The sequence below is a fragment of the Musca vetustissima genome, unplaced genomic scaffold (assembly GCF_032173495.1).
Source record: "Musca vetustissima isolate MV318-11 ecotype Yass unplaced genomic scaffold, APGP_CSIRO_Mvet_v1 utg25369, whole genome shotgun sequence".
Taxonomy (NCBI): Eukaryota; Metazoa; Arthropoda; class Insecta; order Diptera; family Muscidae; genus Musca; species Musca vetustissima.
Genome location: NW_026880222.1, coordinates 168,594 through 186,137, shown reverse-complemented (window position 1 = coordinate 186,137; position 17,544 = coordinate 168,594). Strand labels below are relative to the sequence as shown.

At 36.7% G+C, this 17,544-nt stretch overlaps 1 protein-coding gene across 1 annotated transcript; it reads right to left on the bottom strand.

Annotated features, from left to right (window-relative positions):
* Window positions 1-1,406: 1,406 nt before the first annotated feature.
* LOC133325693 (matrix metalloproteinase-2) lies at window positions 1,407-16,216 on the bottom strand. The gene is made up of 5 exons (XM_061534417.1): window positions 16,056-16,216; window positions 15,677-15,828; window positions 3,808-4,460; window positions 2,028-2,169; window positions 1,407-1,957 (listed from the first exon to the last, which is right to left on the bottom strand). Exons 1-5 carry the CDS (start codon window positions 16,214-16,216, stop codon window positions 1,407-1,409), a joined length of 1,659 nt encoding a protein of 552 aa, XP_061390401.1.
* Between the last annotated feature and the right edge of the window lie 1,328 nt (window positions 16,217-17,544).

Here is a 17,544-nt window from a genome sequence, read left to right as displayed (position 1 = left end):
CCCGATGAAAGAATGGGCAGATAAGAAGGAAGAAGAAGTGAGCAAGGATATTATCAAGCTAACGACTATAATAAACCGCTATAATGGCGCCCAAAGACAAAATTTGCCCAGGATGAATCGACCCTTATTCAGTATTTTGATGTTTTTTTCGTGACGAATGGGTTGTAATTTCCTGAAGCAGCTTGATCTTGTTCAGTTCGGTCCGCAAAAAAAACTGGTTCGATCATTTAGTTTCATAGCTTCTTTTTGTTCAATCGTTCATTAGTATACACGATCATTGAACGTGAAGGACTAGATGAACGATTGGATCAAAATGAACTATTCGAAAAAGAGCATAAAGTAACGACGGATCTAGTACCAATAGTTCCTTAACGACGTAAATCTAGTGGTTTGGCATTCCATATTCCCGGCGAATTAAAATCTCACCTCCCATAAACTTTCCATGTTTTTAAATAGTCCCCATAAAAATGTCCCGCCTAATGTTCGGTATGTTGAAGTTCATAAGTCAGTTTTCCATTCTGAGTCTCTTTAATTAGGTATTAATTCTATTCAGAGTATATACCACATTTATATAGGCCTCACATAAAGGTCCCGACCTATATGATAGCTACTATGGCTTTTTATTCGAATTCGAAAAATTACAACAATAAATTTTGACAGAAAATTTGAATTTAATCTGGATGATCTACATATATGTTGCTCTCTACTGTACATAAATATAAATAAAATGGTTGTATAATGGCACATTTATATTTGGAAATAAGATGTTAAATCAATGATTTTCTGTGTAAAAATGCTTGACAAATTTGGAAAATGAGTTTTTTTTTTTTTTAAATTGTAGATTTTTTTGTCGTATACAATTCCAATATTTTATAATTTCGGGTATCAAAAATAAACAAAATCTTATATTAAATTCACATAAAATGTTATATTAAAATAGTCAATAATTTCTAAAAATATATTTCATTATTTAAAATTAATATTGATGTTTGGGAAATTGTATTGAAAATAATAAAATATATACTAACTATTAAAAGATACTATAAAATATATACTAACATAAAAATTGACTTAAAAATTAAACTAAATAGACAATTGAAAAACTTTTGTTTTTAAAGTATATTTTATAAATTGTTAGGCTTAAGCCAGGATTATATGACAGCAACAAAATGTCCAATTTCTTAATATGTCAGCGATATAATTGTTATCATTAAACGTGTTGCTTGAGAATTGTTTCATTGATGTTTCACATTTCCTATAAAGATCCGAAGTTTGGTTTGTGCCCATCTTCAAGAAATTGGTACTTTTGACAATCATCTAACCCCAGCATTATTTTATGTATATAAAGAAGTATTTGCATTTATGTATATATATATATAGTAAAATTAGTATTCCGGTGCAGACATTTACCAGAACCACCAACTCCGTACCACTAATCGTGTTGACCACATTAATGTGAGAACATTTACAATAACCAACACATACAAAGACCCCCGTTGCTGATGAGCCGTACCATTTTCTTCTGGATGTTCAAATTCTGATATTAACGGTGCCGTTCGCTGTTCTTCATCAACTTCATTTGCATTCTTCGGACATTTCATCCAATCTCTGGCCGATGATTTGGGTTTGGCGTGGGCCACACGCATTTGCATATCATCAAATTCCCAATAGGAATGTCCCTTGAAGAAATAGGTTTTACCGTTGGTATTTTGGAAGGCAGCATCAATATTATAGCCGATACCCGACCATATGGACATATCACGTGGATAATCAAGTTCAACACGTCCAGTTTCACGATCCAGAGCCCAATATAGGGTACCGCTGAAGAGATATGTACGATTATTATGACCCCATATAAAGACAGCATCAACATGTGGCAAAGTCGCCGGCAGTCCCAAGGCAGATAAGTAGTTTTCTCTGATCAATGTCACCGAATCGAATTCATAGAATTTACGTCCTGCAAAATGAAGAAGAAGAAACAAAGAAATGTTAATAAAGATCTCGGTGTGTACATTTTTTCAACTTACCAATGAAGAAGACAATGTGTCGCTGATAATTTTCATAGACAGCATCAATTTTAGTAAAGTTGGAGGGTAAAGCTGTCCAGAGACGTTTAGTTTCGGTGGGATAACCAGGATAGAGACCACGTTCGCCAATACGCCAAAGATACTGGAAAGAAAGAGGTTAATAATAGTATTTTTTCTCAAATATAAATGATTCCTTGAAATACAGAAGACTTGGAAAATTCCGCTCTGAACTTCTTAGACAAGACCCAATATTTGGAGAACAAAATGGTGGATTAATTTCTTGATTATAACATGAAGGTGTCAGTTTTCTAGCGACCGCTTTTTCAGGGTGTGGATAATGTGAAGCCGGATAGTCATACTACCCAGGTGCAACCAGTAAACCTAGCAGGATATAAAGACCAACCACTTTTTTGGATTTAAATCCCGCCAAACAAAACTTCCTATGGAGCGTTCCCCTAAAACAAATTTTGAAGAAGGAATAATGAAGTAGAAATATTGGCGGGTGTCGTTGATCTACCTTCGAGTCACAACCCGTCGTCATCCAGCGATCGTGATCAATTATCTCTTACAAGAACGAAGCACAGTTTAAGAACCACCAGAGAAGAGTATTATGGATCTTACCCTCCGGTTACTCAAAAAGTGAAAGCAAGACCGACGTTACCGATTTGGAATGCAGGATAGGCAGATAAGATGGTTGTAGAGGTGAGCAATGATATTACCAAGCATACGATTAGAATAAACACCTATATGTCGCCCAAAGCGAAATTGTGGAGAAAAACTCTGTCGATCCCTCCAAGGACTGGTCACCCCCTTTGAGAATTTATGGAATGCCGGATCAGTGGATAGACGTAAGATGGTACAAGAAGTAAGGTTGATTACCAAGCTTACGATTTTAACAAACTGCTATATGGTGCCTAAAGCAAAATTTGGCTAGGAGGAACCGGAAATTCAGAAACGCACAAGTGGAGGGAAATTCGATATTTCCCTCAACAGACTGGTCATTTTATGTTTTAGAAGAGTATTCTGAACCTAACGTTCCGGGTACAAAAAAAGTGAAAGCAAGTCGGATTCGGAATGCCGGATCAGTGAATAGGCAGATAAGATGATAAAAGAGGTGATCATGGATATTTCCAAGCTTATGATTAAAACTAACCGCTATATGGCGACCAACGGCAAATTTAGCTAGGATGAACCATATCTTCCTCTCCACAGAATGGCCACCCACAATGGGATTTGATGCCTTCATGTCTTGGTATTGGTAATATACAAGGTTAAGAGCCACCGGAGAAGACCTAACCTTTTGGTTACTCAAAAAGTGAAAGCAAGACCGCAATAATCCACATAGAATGCCGGATGAGTAAATAGGCAGATAATACGGAAGAAGAAGTGGGCAAAGATCATACAATTAAAACAACCCGCTATATGGCACCCAAAGGCAATATTTAACTAGAATGAACCTGAAAAACAGACAAATATTCCCAGGAATAAGTTTTTTCTTCTAATCGGAAGTTTTTTTTTGCAGTTCTCCTCCAGAGCTATTCACAAGCAATATTCGATCATTGATATGGCTGAACTCTAGATAACATGCAGATTGTGTGGTCTTGTGTCAACGTCAGGTTTTTAAAAAGAGGACCTTATGGAGGACAAGTCTTGCGCTAGCAGCCGAAGTAAAATCAGTTTCTGTGTCGGGCAGAACCCACGCAAAGTTTTCATAAGGAATTATCGATATTCCTCTATATAAAAAAATATAATTTCAAATTAAAATGAATGCGAAACTTACCTGTCCTCGGAATATGAACAATTCGCCACGTATAATCGATATGGCATCATAATGTGTAGAACAACTATCTGGTTTGGGTTTGCGCGGTTTCATTGGACGATGCGTTTTTGTGGGTGTACGCTGTGGTGGATGTGAATGTGTCGGATGATGGCGAGTTCGTGGACGAACTGTTGTTGTCGTTGTGGATGGTGTTGTCACGTGATAAGGTCTACGTGTTGTTGTTGTATAAACGGGATAATCTCTTCTTGGTGTATCATAACGAGAATCATGACGATTACCATTATAAGAGTGATGCTGGTAGTCGTAGTTATGATAGGGATGACGTTCATTTGGTCGTTGTGGTGAATATGGATAAGGATTCGAATTGGGATAATTGCGAACTGGATAATATGTTCTTGGTGGTCGTGTTGTAGTCGTCGTAGTTGTTGTGGTTGTAGTCGTTGTTGGTCGTGTCGGTGCACGATATACACCCCATTGGACTTTAACTTTGGCTCCATACAATTCTTGTATGGCATTACGATCATCGGCGGGTAATTCTCTATCGGCAGTGTAACCTTGATACCAGGGGAACATAATGGCATTTTGATCGGATGAATGTCCAAGGCCAAGTGAGTGTCCGAATTCGTGCACAGCTACACCAAGGAAATCAGTACCTGTAAAGAGAGAGAAAAATAAAAAATACAAGTGAATTTTGAAAGAAAAATTGATAATAATGGCTGGAGAAAATGTCGTACTGCTAAAAGCAGTCCTATAAAATGATTACTTGAATAAAAAATAGGGGTATATAAAATCTCCCAACAGTATCGATTACGTTCAGATCTTGAGAAGGTATGTAGTTGTAGCCTATCTTTAAAAAAGTTAGCTGCTTTTTTGCATTGTTGAAAGATTTAACGTCCACCCAGTTAATATTATGGTCGATTTCTTTGAATTATTTTCTAATATTTGTATTGGTAGTGACATACGTTTCTAATCAAATGTTTTTTGATCGGAGTTCTGTTTCAAAAACTATTCACAAGCGTTCTTCGATCGTTTATATGGTTGAACTCTAGATAACTTTCAAATGTCTACACTATCAACCTTTGATGGTAATATCTAGGAATCAAACAAATCAAGGAAGGCAGCACACACAGTACCAGCTCGTACGGGTAGTGATGACATTTACCACTATAAGATAAATAAAACGGGGTTTTCCAGAAGCTTACGGTTTTTTCTAATCGAAGGTTATGCTCCAAAACACTATTTACAAGTGATCTTTAATCGTTTATATGGTTGAACTCTAGATAACATGCAGATTCTATCGGTCGGTCTCGTACCGACGGTAGATTTTTTAAGTTTCTGCCTATATTTGAAGGTAGTATCAAGGAATCAGATTAATCAAGGAAGGCAGCAAATTGCCCAGTCCCAGCTCAGAGAGGTGGTGATGGCAAAATGTCAATATAGGACTCATATCAGAGGCCTTGTAATTGGAATGAGTACACATTAAATTCTCTAAAAAGAATCTATTGGAGGGTAAGTCTGGTGCCAGCAGCTGCAGTAACCGTAGTTTAAATTGCGTATATTAAAGTTGAGGCGGTTAAAACGTTCGTAGTTGAACTTGTGCTTCATACCCAGATACTTGTATTTATGTATGTTCCTCCTATTCAAGCCTGCTTCAGTGCTCTTCTTGGAAGATTTGTTGTTTTGGCGGAAACAACTACTTTGAACAATTTTGAGAACTTAAATAGATAACTTTACATGAATATTTTGAGCATGGAGTAATGAAATACCGACTCTGTTCTACTTGCAATGGTTTTTAGATCATAAGGTAATGGTAAATAGAATCAGTTTGGGGCATTAGTATTACGACACGAGAGATGAGATTCTTGGACCGTCGTTAGACTAAGTACAGCGAATGAATTTGTCAAAGATGTTTTCATTAATAAAGAACGAAAGTTAGAAGTTCGAAGACGTCAAGATATCGAAATAGTTCAAAACATAAACGATGGCAGTTGGCAATTGGGTGTAATTACTTTTATGATGCCATCATTCGCTTCGCAATGCTCCTCAAAGAGTGGAGTATGCGGCTCAACCAGGTCCAATTGTGTAAGACAATATTATAGTGCTTTCTTGAATCTATGGGTGGCGGAAATTAGCGTTTTTAGTTCGTGAAACAATCTGTCTGCTTAATTCCCATAACGAAGGAGACTTTCAGGATTATGATAGGAAATTATGAGGAGATGCCTTCAGAATTATGATGTTTTCTGATAGTTCAAGATTTTAAAATTTGAATTTGATCTTCCTTCGAGTTTTTTATTATTCTCCAAAAATTTAATTTCTCTCCGACACATTTCCCAATTTTTTTTTAAATCAAACACAATATATAAATAAATTCATTCGTTCGCTTATTTAACTGGTAATTGAATTATTCACACATCCAAAATTAAGTTCATCAATCATTATTGGAATCTGTTTTCAATGGGTGTTGAAATTATGTTTTAGAGCGAGCACAACATTCAATTCGTCTATATATTTCACGTTAGATTAGAGAATCACAGTGACCGTTAACAGCTATTCACACTCAGCAGCTAACAATGGCAGTGCCAGCAGATGCCTCATTCGCTCACTCACCGTTAGTGAGTCAGTCGTAGCTAGAGCCAGTCAGCCTTATTTGCATCATCATCAATCAATTTCATACAAATCACTCATCCATCTATTCATCTGGAGGATGAAAAGATTTTTGCCAGCAATATTTCAACATGTGAAATGAATGAATGGTAGGTAAAAGTATTTTTGGCCCTACACTATAAATGGGGTTACATTTACAATTTTTCGGGAGGGGTTTTGTTTTCCAATGTCTATTGGGGAAAATGTTTGAATGAAATGGCTCGGAATAGGTATATCCGCTATTTTGTGTTTGTTTTGATATACAAAATGTTGTTTTTTTTTGTTTCTTCATCCTGTATTTAGAACATTATCAGTTTGGTCATGGCTATTAGCAGGATATTGTTGTCTGATGGCTACCCCCATGTGCCTTAATTAGGTATCAAACATTTGTTTGTTTTTTTTTTTTTGGTCGTGCTGTCTATCGGTTTCTCTCTACCCATCTATCAGTAAGGTGCAAAGTTGTGGCATTATCCTTTTCATCGTATAAATGATGTGAAAATTAGATTGTAAAGCATTAGCCATTCCGTATCTGCCTTTGTAACACATCGTCTATGATGAAATGAGAAGGATAACTCGGTTTTGTTGGTGGTTGTATGGACCCCACTCATTATTAGTTATTGTTGCATATCCATCATCGGTTGTGAATGTGGTGGCTGGAGCAGATCCAATCATATCTACTTCTTCTCTTTTAAGCGGCCAATTACTCATATTTCACAATAATCATTCACATGAGTATCTAACCAAATTCCTCATTATCCTGTTTCCAAATGATGAACAACAAAATGTAGATTATTAGGTTTTTCGTTTGCAACTCCTTTAAAAAATGTTTCACAAAATCAGTTTAAGTGAGTGTGCAACAAAAGGAAAATATTACTTCTTTTAGACGAGAAATAGAAACACGGACACGGCCCGTAAAGGACACTCAGTTTATTTACATTATTTAATTTTTACTCTAGGACCAAACTTGAAACTGTAAACCTTATATGGGTCTGCAACTATTAAATACGACTTGATAGTATGATTAAAGCCAAGTTAATTGGGAATTTTTCTCGAATATATTCAACATAAATACATGATTTACTTATTCCCCAAAAAAAGTTTATATTTAAATTTCTTATAAACGGCTTCTTCAAACCTGCTTCAGGGCTTTCTTGGAGGTGTTGTTTTGGCCGGAATATTTACATTGAACAAATTAGAATAATTAAGTAGGTTCCAAATACCGGAATATTTTGTGCAATGAATAATGAAACACGACCTTTGTTCTACTTGCATTGGTTTTTAGATCAAATAATAATGATTAATAGAAGCAGTTTGGACAAATTAGTGTTACGATGCGATAGGTGAAATTGTTGTGCCGTCGTAAGACTAACTTCAGAGAATGTATTTGCCAAAGATGTTTTCATTAATAAAGAACGAAAGATAGAGGTTCGTGCGTGCGTATATCGCTATAATATTACCCATAAAGGGTGTCAAAGTATTAGGGCTCTGAGGGAAATATGATTGCAATGCTCCTCCAGGAGTAGAGTATGCGGCTCAACCAGGTCCAAATGTGCAAAAGACAATATTATAGAGCTTTCTCGCATCTATGGGTGGTGAAAATGGGCGTTTTTAGTTCGTGAAACAATTTGTCTGATCAATTTCGATAACGAAGGACACTTTCAGGATTATGAGGAGATACTTTCTGGACTATGATACACAGAATACAGGAAAAAGAAGTCCAGATTATTTAATAGAAATAATTACCGAAACCCCGAATGCCACCACCTAATAGAAAAGTCAATAAAATAACATCATTCATAAGAAACGCATTTTTAATGCGTTACAATTTTATGCATTGCAATCGGTGCGGAATGCAAGCATCTTTATTGTGGTGGTGATGGTGGCATAACTGGTTGGTTCTATTGCCCCGACTATGGCATTGAAGAGGCAAAATGACTATGCGATGATAATAAAAAAGGACATTTTGAAATAAGTTTCTGCGAAATTTATAAGCTTCTTAAAGTTTTCCCCCACTTGGCATTATTTTTATTGCTGGCAAAGGGTGTTTGTTGAGAAGAAATGATGCTGAAATGTCGTATTGCTGATATCCCTCAAAGCTGAATTTATTGTCGCAGTCTATTCGAGTTGTTCTAGTGTTCGTAGTTTTGTAGCCACCCATCGTTAGTATTTGAGTACAAATATAATTGTGCACTTTTCAGTTGAAGTTGTTTTGGTATTTGAATAGTTGGCTGAATTGTGGGATGGGACAGTAGCAGTTGTAATTTCCTTTTGATATTTTTGTGATGCAGCTATAGTTTTTGCATAAATACCCATATAAATTTGAAAGTAAATTTATATTTTTTACAATCGTTTTTAATTTGTTAGGGGAAGTGAGGACTACAAATTTATAACTTCTAGTTTTTATTGCTTACCTAAATTATAAAATAGAGAGGGCAATGGTCTATTTTCGCTCAAGATAAATGTCAAGTTGAAAAGGTCCATCGGCGTTAAGATGTGAACTAGTGCTGTAGAGTTCACTAATGAATAAAGTTCAAGAAAGCCTAGTTATTGTACAATTGGAATCCATTCCAAAAATATTACATTGCATTCGTTCCTATCGCTAAAAGACGATGGCAGAACCGCAACTGAGTTATTTCGACCTCACATCATTTCAGCTTGGGAGTAAGAGAGACTGCCTCCAACTTGGAAGAGAGGCATTTTTGTGAAGATACCCAAAAATGGCGACTTCAAAGATTGTAACAACTGGAGAGGAAGAACCCTCCTCAACATCATTCACCAAATTCTGGCAACCATAATACAGAAAATAATTCAAAGTCAAGTAGAAGTTGAACAAGCTGGCTCTGGCCAAATAGAAGCTGTGTGGATCAAGTGAACACCCTACGAGTCATAATAGAACAATCAGTAGAATGACGAACCCCCTATCTACTTACCCTACACCTGTATATACTGTTCATCGATTTCAAGAAAGCTTTCAATACCATCAGACAAACTTCCATATGGGAGGCAGTGAGCAAAAAAGGGAGTACCCCAGAAAGTAAAAGCGATGCATGAAGATGGCGAACTCTCACTTCTTCACAACGGGACCAAAGCCAACCGTTTCGCACCAACGTCGGAGTAAAATAAGGATGTCCTCTGTCACCCATACTGTTCACAATTATACTGGATGAAATAATGAATGAGAAGAGGAATAACATGGAGTCTGTCACAACAGCACCAATATTTGAACAATGCGGATGATATCTGGTTTTTCTCTCACAAGATATCCAACATGTAGTCAAAAGTAGAAGATCTGGAGATACTGGCACAGAATGTTGGACATGAGATTAATATCAAGAAAACAAAGGATTTGAAAATTAACAACTCAAGTACGACAAACATAATGTTACAAGACCAATCAATTGAATACGTCGATAGCATCTGCTATCTAGGAAGCACTTCAAGAACTAGTGATGCTGCAGAAATAGACGTAATTGAAAGGCGCTATATCCAGGAAATCCAAGCTTAAAATATTCGAAGCATGTATAAAGTCGATTATGCTATACGGTAGGGAAAAAAGGTGTATTTTTACATAACGTATATGTGCCCTGTGAGAATTCCACCAAAATATGTTTCAATTAAATAACTCTATTCCAAAAATGATCCATAGAATGTGTTCGGCTTTTTCACAGCTGCTACCTGCCCTTTGGAAATAATTTGATTTTCAATTTAAAATGGTCATATTACACATTTCAATGATTTACACTAATCTGGACGCAGAGGTGAGAATTTGTTGCTCATATTGCTGTAGCTGTTGTTGTAATTTTTGGCGTTTTTGCATATTTATCTAACCTTAGTTTTATATCCGATAGTGGTCGCAACCAAAACTAATTAAAATACACAAATCACACAAAAAAAAAAAAAAAACAACAACAACAGAAACATGGATGATGTTCACACATAGCCACACGAATTGAATGTGGCTGGTTAGCTAGCCTGGCCTAGGTCGTTAGCAGAAACTAAACAATTTGACTGAAATATGAAAAATAAAACCTGGCTAAATAAAATATATGGGCCGACAGACGACGGACATAGTGAACGGGCGAGCATCTAATGACGGAAATGCGAAATGTGGAAATTTGACCACATAAAATACCAATCTATGTGGGAATGTCATAAATATAACAACATATTGTGGCCAAGCGGCTGTGTGAAGAGACTGAAGCGTTAGAATTTAGCAAAGCGACCCACTGACCGTTGTCGTTTATACCACTACCAGTGATGATTGCCAGCATATGTTACATGTTTATTTGGAAAAGGGAGGGATGGAGGGAGGTTGGCTGTACTTTTTCAAAGCCCAATAAAATGTTCGGTTCGAGCATTCATCTCCTGCATATTTAAATTGTGCATTATAATGACGGGTCCATGGATGTTAGTTGAGTTAGGCTAGGTTTTTCGAACGTAGTTTTTTGTTGTTGCATTTTTGTTCTATATAAATGTGTGAAGTTTTTTTTATGTGGGTGTATGTGTGTAGAATATTATAGTTTTTAAATTGCATAATAATGTACTGCAAAAATATGAACTTTACCAATATAAACACGGTCCTTAGAAATGTGTATTCCGATACACTGAGAGGAACTAATAAATCTTCTAAAAAAATAAGTTTTATTGGTAAGACAAATTATAAATAAAGTGATTTCACAGCGAACTGCGGAACTAAAGGCGAGCCGATGCAAGGGAATTTTTTATTGATGAACCTCTTCCGAGATTTGTTTCTTAGTTTTCGTCACAATTGGAAAAAGTCGATCTTATCGGGAGTTTTTATCAATGAAGTGAAAGGAATTTTGTATCGAAGAGCGGAATTTTTTGAGAGATTTTGTTATCAGCGAAAGTGATTAATGGGTGTTCAAAATACTTCGAACAACAATTTATTTGTCATCTCTTCTTGCCAGGCTCAGCATGTTCAAAATTGTTTGTACATATTTTTGAAATATTTTAAGTTGAAGGTTGTTCAAGTGACTTAGATGGGAGTCTAAAACACTCTACAAGACGCTGTTACTATCCGTGCTGTTATATGGATCTAAAGTATGGGTACTTGCGCAAGCAGATAAGGCAGCTCTTAGAGTGTTTGATAGAAAAATTTCTCCGAAAGATTTATGGGCCGATCTGCATTGACAGTAAATATCGCCGTCGAATGTACCATGAGTTGTACTATCTATTGTCAGACATCGACATTGCCAGACGTATCGAGCTGCAGCGTCTACGTTGGCTAGGTCATGTTGTGAGAATGGATGAGGATGCCTCAGCACAAAAGTCATATAAAAGCGAGCCAAACGATGGCTCAACCAGAAGGAGAAGGCCACTAATTAGATTGAAAATTCAGATGGAAGTGAACATTTTGAAATGTGGTTTTTCAAATTGGAAGAGCTGCGCGCAAGATCGTCGCGCCTGGAAGTCTTTTTAAAGCCCGGTTTATGGAATCATTTTCTGTTACAAGCCAGCTAAGTTAGTAAGTACGTATGAACAATGTTATAAAGTAATAACTGTCGACATTAACCGAGTACATATTTTATTATTTCTCATCTGAAGTCCACATAGGTGATCTATAGACGAGCTGAAGGGAGCATCTATAGAAGAGCTGAAGGGAGTCTCTATAGTCGAGGTGAAGGGACTATAGAGACTAGCTGGAGGGAGTCTCTATAAATGAAGCGCTATAGGGAGTCTTTATAGGCGAGTTGATGAGAGTCTTGGTAGGCGAGCTGAAGGGAGTCTTTATAGGCTAGTTGAAGAGCGTCTTTATAGCGAACTGAAGGGATCTTTACGGGGGAGCAGACAAGCGAGTGTTCATATATGTTGGCTGGGAGGCGAGATTGTAGTATGTCAGTCTATAGGGGAGGGATTTTCTAATTTCCATAATCAATTTAATTTTTTACAGTGTATTTCAAGTTACTAATACACACATATATATTGTGAAAAAATTTTGATAGTGTTAATATGTTTCCCGGGCACCGTGGAATATGAAAATAATCTATAATTCAAAATCATCTACGCACATCCATGAGCGTCGATTTTCAACTTCTTATGAATTGCCATTAAAATATTCAACATTAATAAATTTCCTGGCTCCAGCTCTGTTATAGTTGCTGATTGTTCGGTCGGTTATACCGGCATAATTTTAACGAATTGATGTTGGTCTACCACCACCATGCGAGTGTAATTTTTGTAATCATTTTTCTATAGTGGTTTAGAACACATATTTGTTTTACTAAGGGTTTTTGTTGTTGGCGTTGTTGTTGCATAATATATTTTTCGATATATAATTTTATTCTCGCACCCAGTTCTGCGGGTGTGCGGCATACCACAGTTCATTCAGTGCGAAAAACCGCATTATCATGTTGCATTTAGTACTAATGTAATTAATTACTATAAAAACTGGTTAAGTCATGCACAAGCATGTCGATAGTAGTTAAGTAGTGACTTGGGTTCAGAGGGAGAGAGGGAATTAAAACTAATGGTAGTGGATGAATGGGTGGTAATTTCTGAAAGTTCATGGGAAAAATAACAGAAAATGAATATTTGCCAAGATAGGGTCATTAGGGAGGGGAGAGAGTCTTTCTAGAGAGCTGAACGAGGTATTTGAAGAGGAGCTGAAGAGAGTCTCTATAGACGAGCTGAAGTCAGTGTCTATAGACGAGCTGAATGGAGTCCCTACAGACGACTGAAAGGTGTATTTATAGACGAGTTGGAGGGAGTCTTTAGAGACGAGATGACGAGCTTTACAGACGAACTGGATGCAGTCTTAATAACCAAGCTGAAGAGAGTGTATATAGACGAATTGGAAGGTGTCTTTATAGAAGAGCCGTAGAGAATCTTTTCAGATTTTAGATTATTTAAGGTTAATCTTTAGACATTTTCGTAAATAAATTGAATTCCGAATGAGTCACAAGTGACATATATTCATCAGTGTCTTCCCTCCCTTCCTCTCATACAAAATCGTACTTTACTTTAAGGATAAAGGCATTAAAGGTCACTTGAAAAAGTATCGACTTACTGAAACTCCCACCATCCTCATCATCATTTCCCATGTGAAACGGAAGTCATTGCAATGAATGCGTATCCTGTGGCGAGCGAGTAATAATAACAGGAAGTGGCAAATAAATATAAATGTCACAAACATTCATATATACAAATATCAAAGATAAACTCAAAGCCCAGACGAGGCGAACCGAATCGAGCGCACACATACACATAAGAATCAATTAATAAAAACAAAGGCCAAAGATCTTAAAGGCCAAAATGACAAGTGAAGGCAAAAAGAAAAACAAAAAAGAAACCGAAACCAAAACCAAAACACAATGAACAGAAATTCCACAATGTACTATATCGAAGAAGTATATCCTGACGATAAGGCAAGGATAAACGTTCGAGAAGAGAACACATCAAATTGAAAAATTACACTTCGACAAAGATAGTGGAAGCGGGAGAAGGAAAAAACTTAATTAATATTGATTTAAAAGTCAATATCACTTTCGTTGTCATTGTGTTAGTGTGTGTGTCCTGCGTGCGTAGCAAGAAACCTAAGATAAAATGACACACACACACACACAAAAAGGATAATGGAAATCGCTTGGAAGCCAATGGCAAAGCAATGCGAATTGTTGGCCGGTGTCTAACAGCGAAAAAAAAACTGAAACAGAAAAACCTATAAATGGTCAACAAACAAAGACAAATTGAAATCAATACAAAACGGAGAGAAAATATTCAACAATCTTCTGGCCCACAAGGCAAAGCCGTAGTAGAGCACAAAGAAACGAATGAAAAACGACAATGAACAGAATTTCAATTCAAAAGTATTAATCAAGTAAATGTTGACGATCTAGAGAACTAGAAGGTGTGAGGAGGGGGGTGAGGAAAGAAATTTCTTCGATGTGGCAAATAGTAATAGTGGAAAATGAAATGCAGAATGGGGAAATAAAACGGACAAAAAGGAAATGAAATGAAACTTTAAATCGCCATCAATCAAAAAATCATCTTGCGAAATATAATGAAAAGAGGATGGAAAAGAAAAGAACTGGGATCCTTTATAGACGAACTGAAGGAACAATTATAGACGAAGGGCTGAAGGTAGTCTTTCATAGACGAGCTGGAGGGTGTCCCTAAAGACGAGATGAAGGGAGAATTTATATAAGAGCTGAAGGGAGTATTTATAGATGAACGAAAAAGAGAAAGTCTTTATAGGGGAGCTGAAGCAGGGAGTCTTTCATAGACGAGCTGAAGCAGGGAGTCTTTTATAGACGAGCTGAAGCAGGGAGTCTTTTATAGACGAGCTGAAGCAGGGAGTCTTTTATAGACGAGCTGAAGCAGGGAGTCTTTTATAGACGAGCTGAAGCAGGGAGTCTTTTATAGACGAGCTGAAGCAGGGAGTCTTTTATAGACGAGCTGAAGCAGGGAGTCTTTTATGGACGAGCTGAAGCAGGGAGTCTTTTATAGACGAGCTGAAGCAGGGAGTCTTTTATAGACGAGCTGAAGCAGGGAGTCTTTCATAGACGAGCTGAAGCAGGGAGTCTTTCATAGACGAGCTGAAGCAGGGAGTCTTTCATAGACGAGCTATGGGGAAGTTTCTTAGACAAGCTGAAGGGTGTCTTTCATAGACGATTTGAAGGGATTTTTTAATATACTAACATTTCTGTAATTTTATAGATCAGGTGAAGAGAGTTTTTTTAGACGAGCTAATGGAGTCCTTATAAATGAGTTGAAGACGTCCTTATAAAGTAGAAGAAGTTTGGGAATCTGAAGGGAATATTTATAGATGATCTGAAACTGGTAGTCTTTACGGACGTTCTTTCCAAATGATTTGAAGGGAGGATTTATAGACGAACTCAATGGAGATTTATATTCCAAGTAAAGGGAGTATTTACAAATAGATTGATAACCAATAGGACGCAGAAATTCTCGGTACAAGTTGAAGCAAATATATAGAGTATTTATTGACAACCTGTTGGAAGTTTAAATAGGTAATCTTTTGGGAGAATTTATAGAGGTGTCTCACGGAAATTATATATACGAATTTGTATATAACGTTAATATATTTGTAGGATTATATATGCTCTACTAGAACTTCAGCCTATGACAGTATTAAAGCTAATGTATAAATGTCCTTAATAGAAGAGTCCTTTATAAAAAAAATTTCAGACGTCTTGTCAGGATATCTATTTATTAATAAATATTTTTGTATAACTTTCCTACTTACCACTTGAATCATTATCTCCCGGTGCTGGATCATAGACCCAATTTTCATCATCGTCAAAATGGGCATCGCCGCCCCGACCGACACCGGGATAAAAGGCATGAGCCAATACTAGACCAGGGCCATCGAATTTATAACCATCACCATGATCACGTCTATAAAAATAAAATATTTTGGTTTAAAGATTATATATCAATTGTTTATTTTTTTATTTACTTAATTTTTTCAACTTTCAAAATTGCGAATTCAGCCTGACTATTTTGCAAAAACAAAATACGAATGGTATCCCAAATAATCCACAAATAATACTGAATATATTTCTAATTTATTTTTGAGAAGATTTCAGAATTGTATTGAAAACAAAAAATGTTTTCCTACTTACTTGGCAAACAGCACTTGTATATCGGCCTGCGGATCATAGACTTCGCGGAATGTTAGCTTGGAGCTATTCTGCCAGACATTTAACGCCTTGCGCAGGGTCATACGCACCAGACCAGCATTGGGCATAGATTGGTTAACCAAACTGTAATGAAAAAGAAACATGATTATAATAAATATTTATTTTTTAAATATATTAAATAGACATATTATTTATATAGTACAAAATAGTTACATTAGAAACACCCTGTTAGCCAATAAAATACGTCATACATCCTAAAAGTATGCTACAATATATAATAGGAATAATTTCAATAATGAGGCCGCATGTTGTAATGATTATGTGTCTATGACAGAAGTTGGGGTTAATTGAAGTAAAACCCAATAAAGCAGAACTTCTAATAAAAGACTTCAGAAGAAGACATCAACATTTATTTTTTATAGAAATTAAAAGGCATTTATATAGAGGACCACAAATAATTGTTATTGAATACGAGAGTATTACTACAGAAGAGATGTCTTCTTAAGGAAAGGCGTTTATTATGAACAATTTTGCAGTTACAATTCGCAAAACTAAAGCATTTTTGGGTCGTTGTAAGTCAACTTGTGGAATTGCCCATTCCGCAGACATGAATTTTTCATAAAGAAATGGGTTTCAATTCCTATAAAGTTCAGTTGTCACAACAATCGATCATCATATCATATCGATCATCAAAAACTGGCGTAGGGTGGCGTAGGGGATGATAGATACCTCTTTCATCTCAATTGTGGACACTGACCACCCCGCGGTGCCACCTGGGGAGCTATTTTCATCACCCGTTAAAATAGTGATCTAATATGTGCCGCGAGTTCACCCATAAGAACTATAAAAAATGGGTTGAGGCATCCGGTTAGTTGCCCACTCTCGGAAAACTCAACCTACTATGAAAAAGCAAAGAAAACCAAACCCCCCTAATGTTGACGACCCCCGCAAACGGACCACGATCTGCGAATCTGCACTTGGAATGTGCTCACGTTCTACAGAACAGGCCCAGTGTTCGCATTGGTGGATGTTCGCAAGAAGTACAAAGCCGATATTATTGCCTTACAGGAAATGCGATGGAAAGGGATTGGCGTAAGTAAATCAGATGATTACGCCCTGTATTATAGCTGCCATGAAACGAGGATTTATGGTTAACAGGAGAATGAAAGACCTCGTCTCCAGATTCACTCCAGTAGATGAGCGACTTGCTATAATCCGTATAAAAGCGATGTTCTTCTACATCAGTCTCATTTTCGCCCATGCTCCGACCGAAGATAAAGATGAACAGACCAAAGACATATTTTACGAGCGCAAAATGCAATAATCGGAAGGGGAAATATCTTTGGCCCCACCGTCGGAAAATTCAGCCTTCATGAAGAAACATTCGACAACGGCATGAGGTTGATTGACTTCGCGGCAGCAGAAGACATGGTAGTTAGCAGCACCAGATTCAAGCATCTCGATATACATA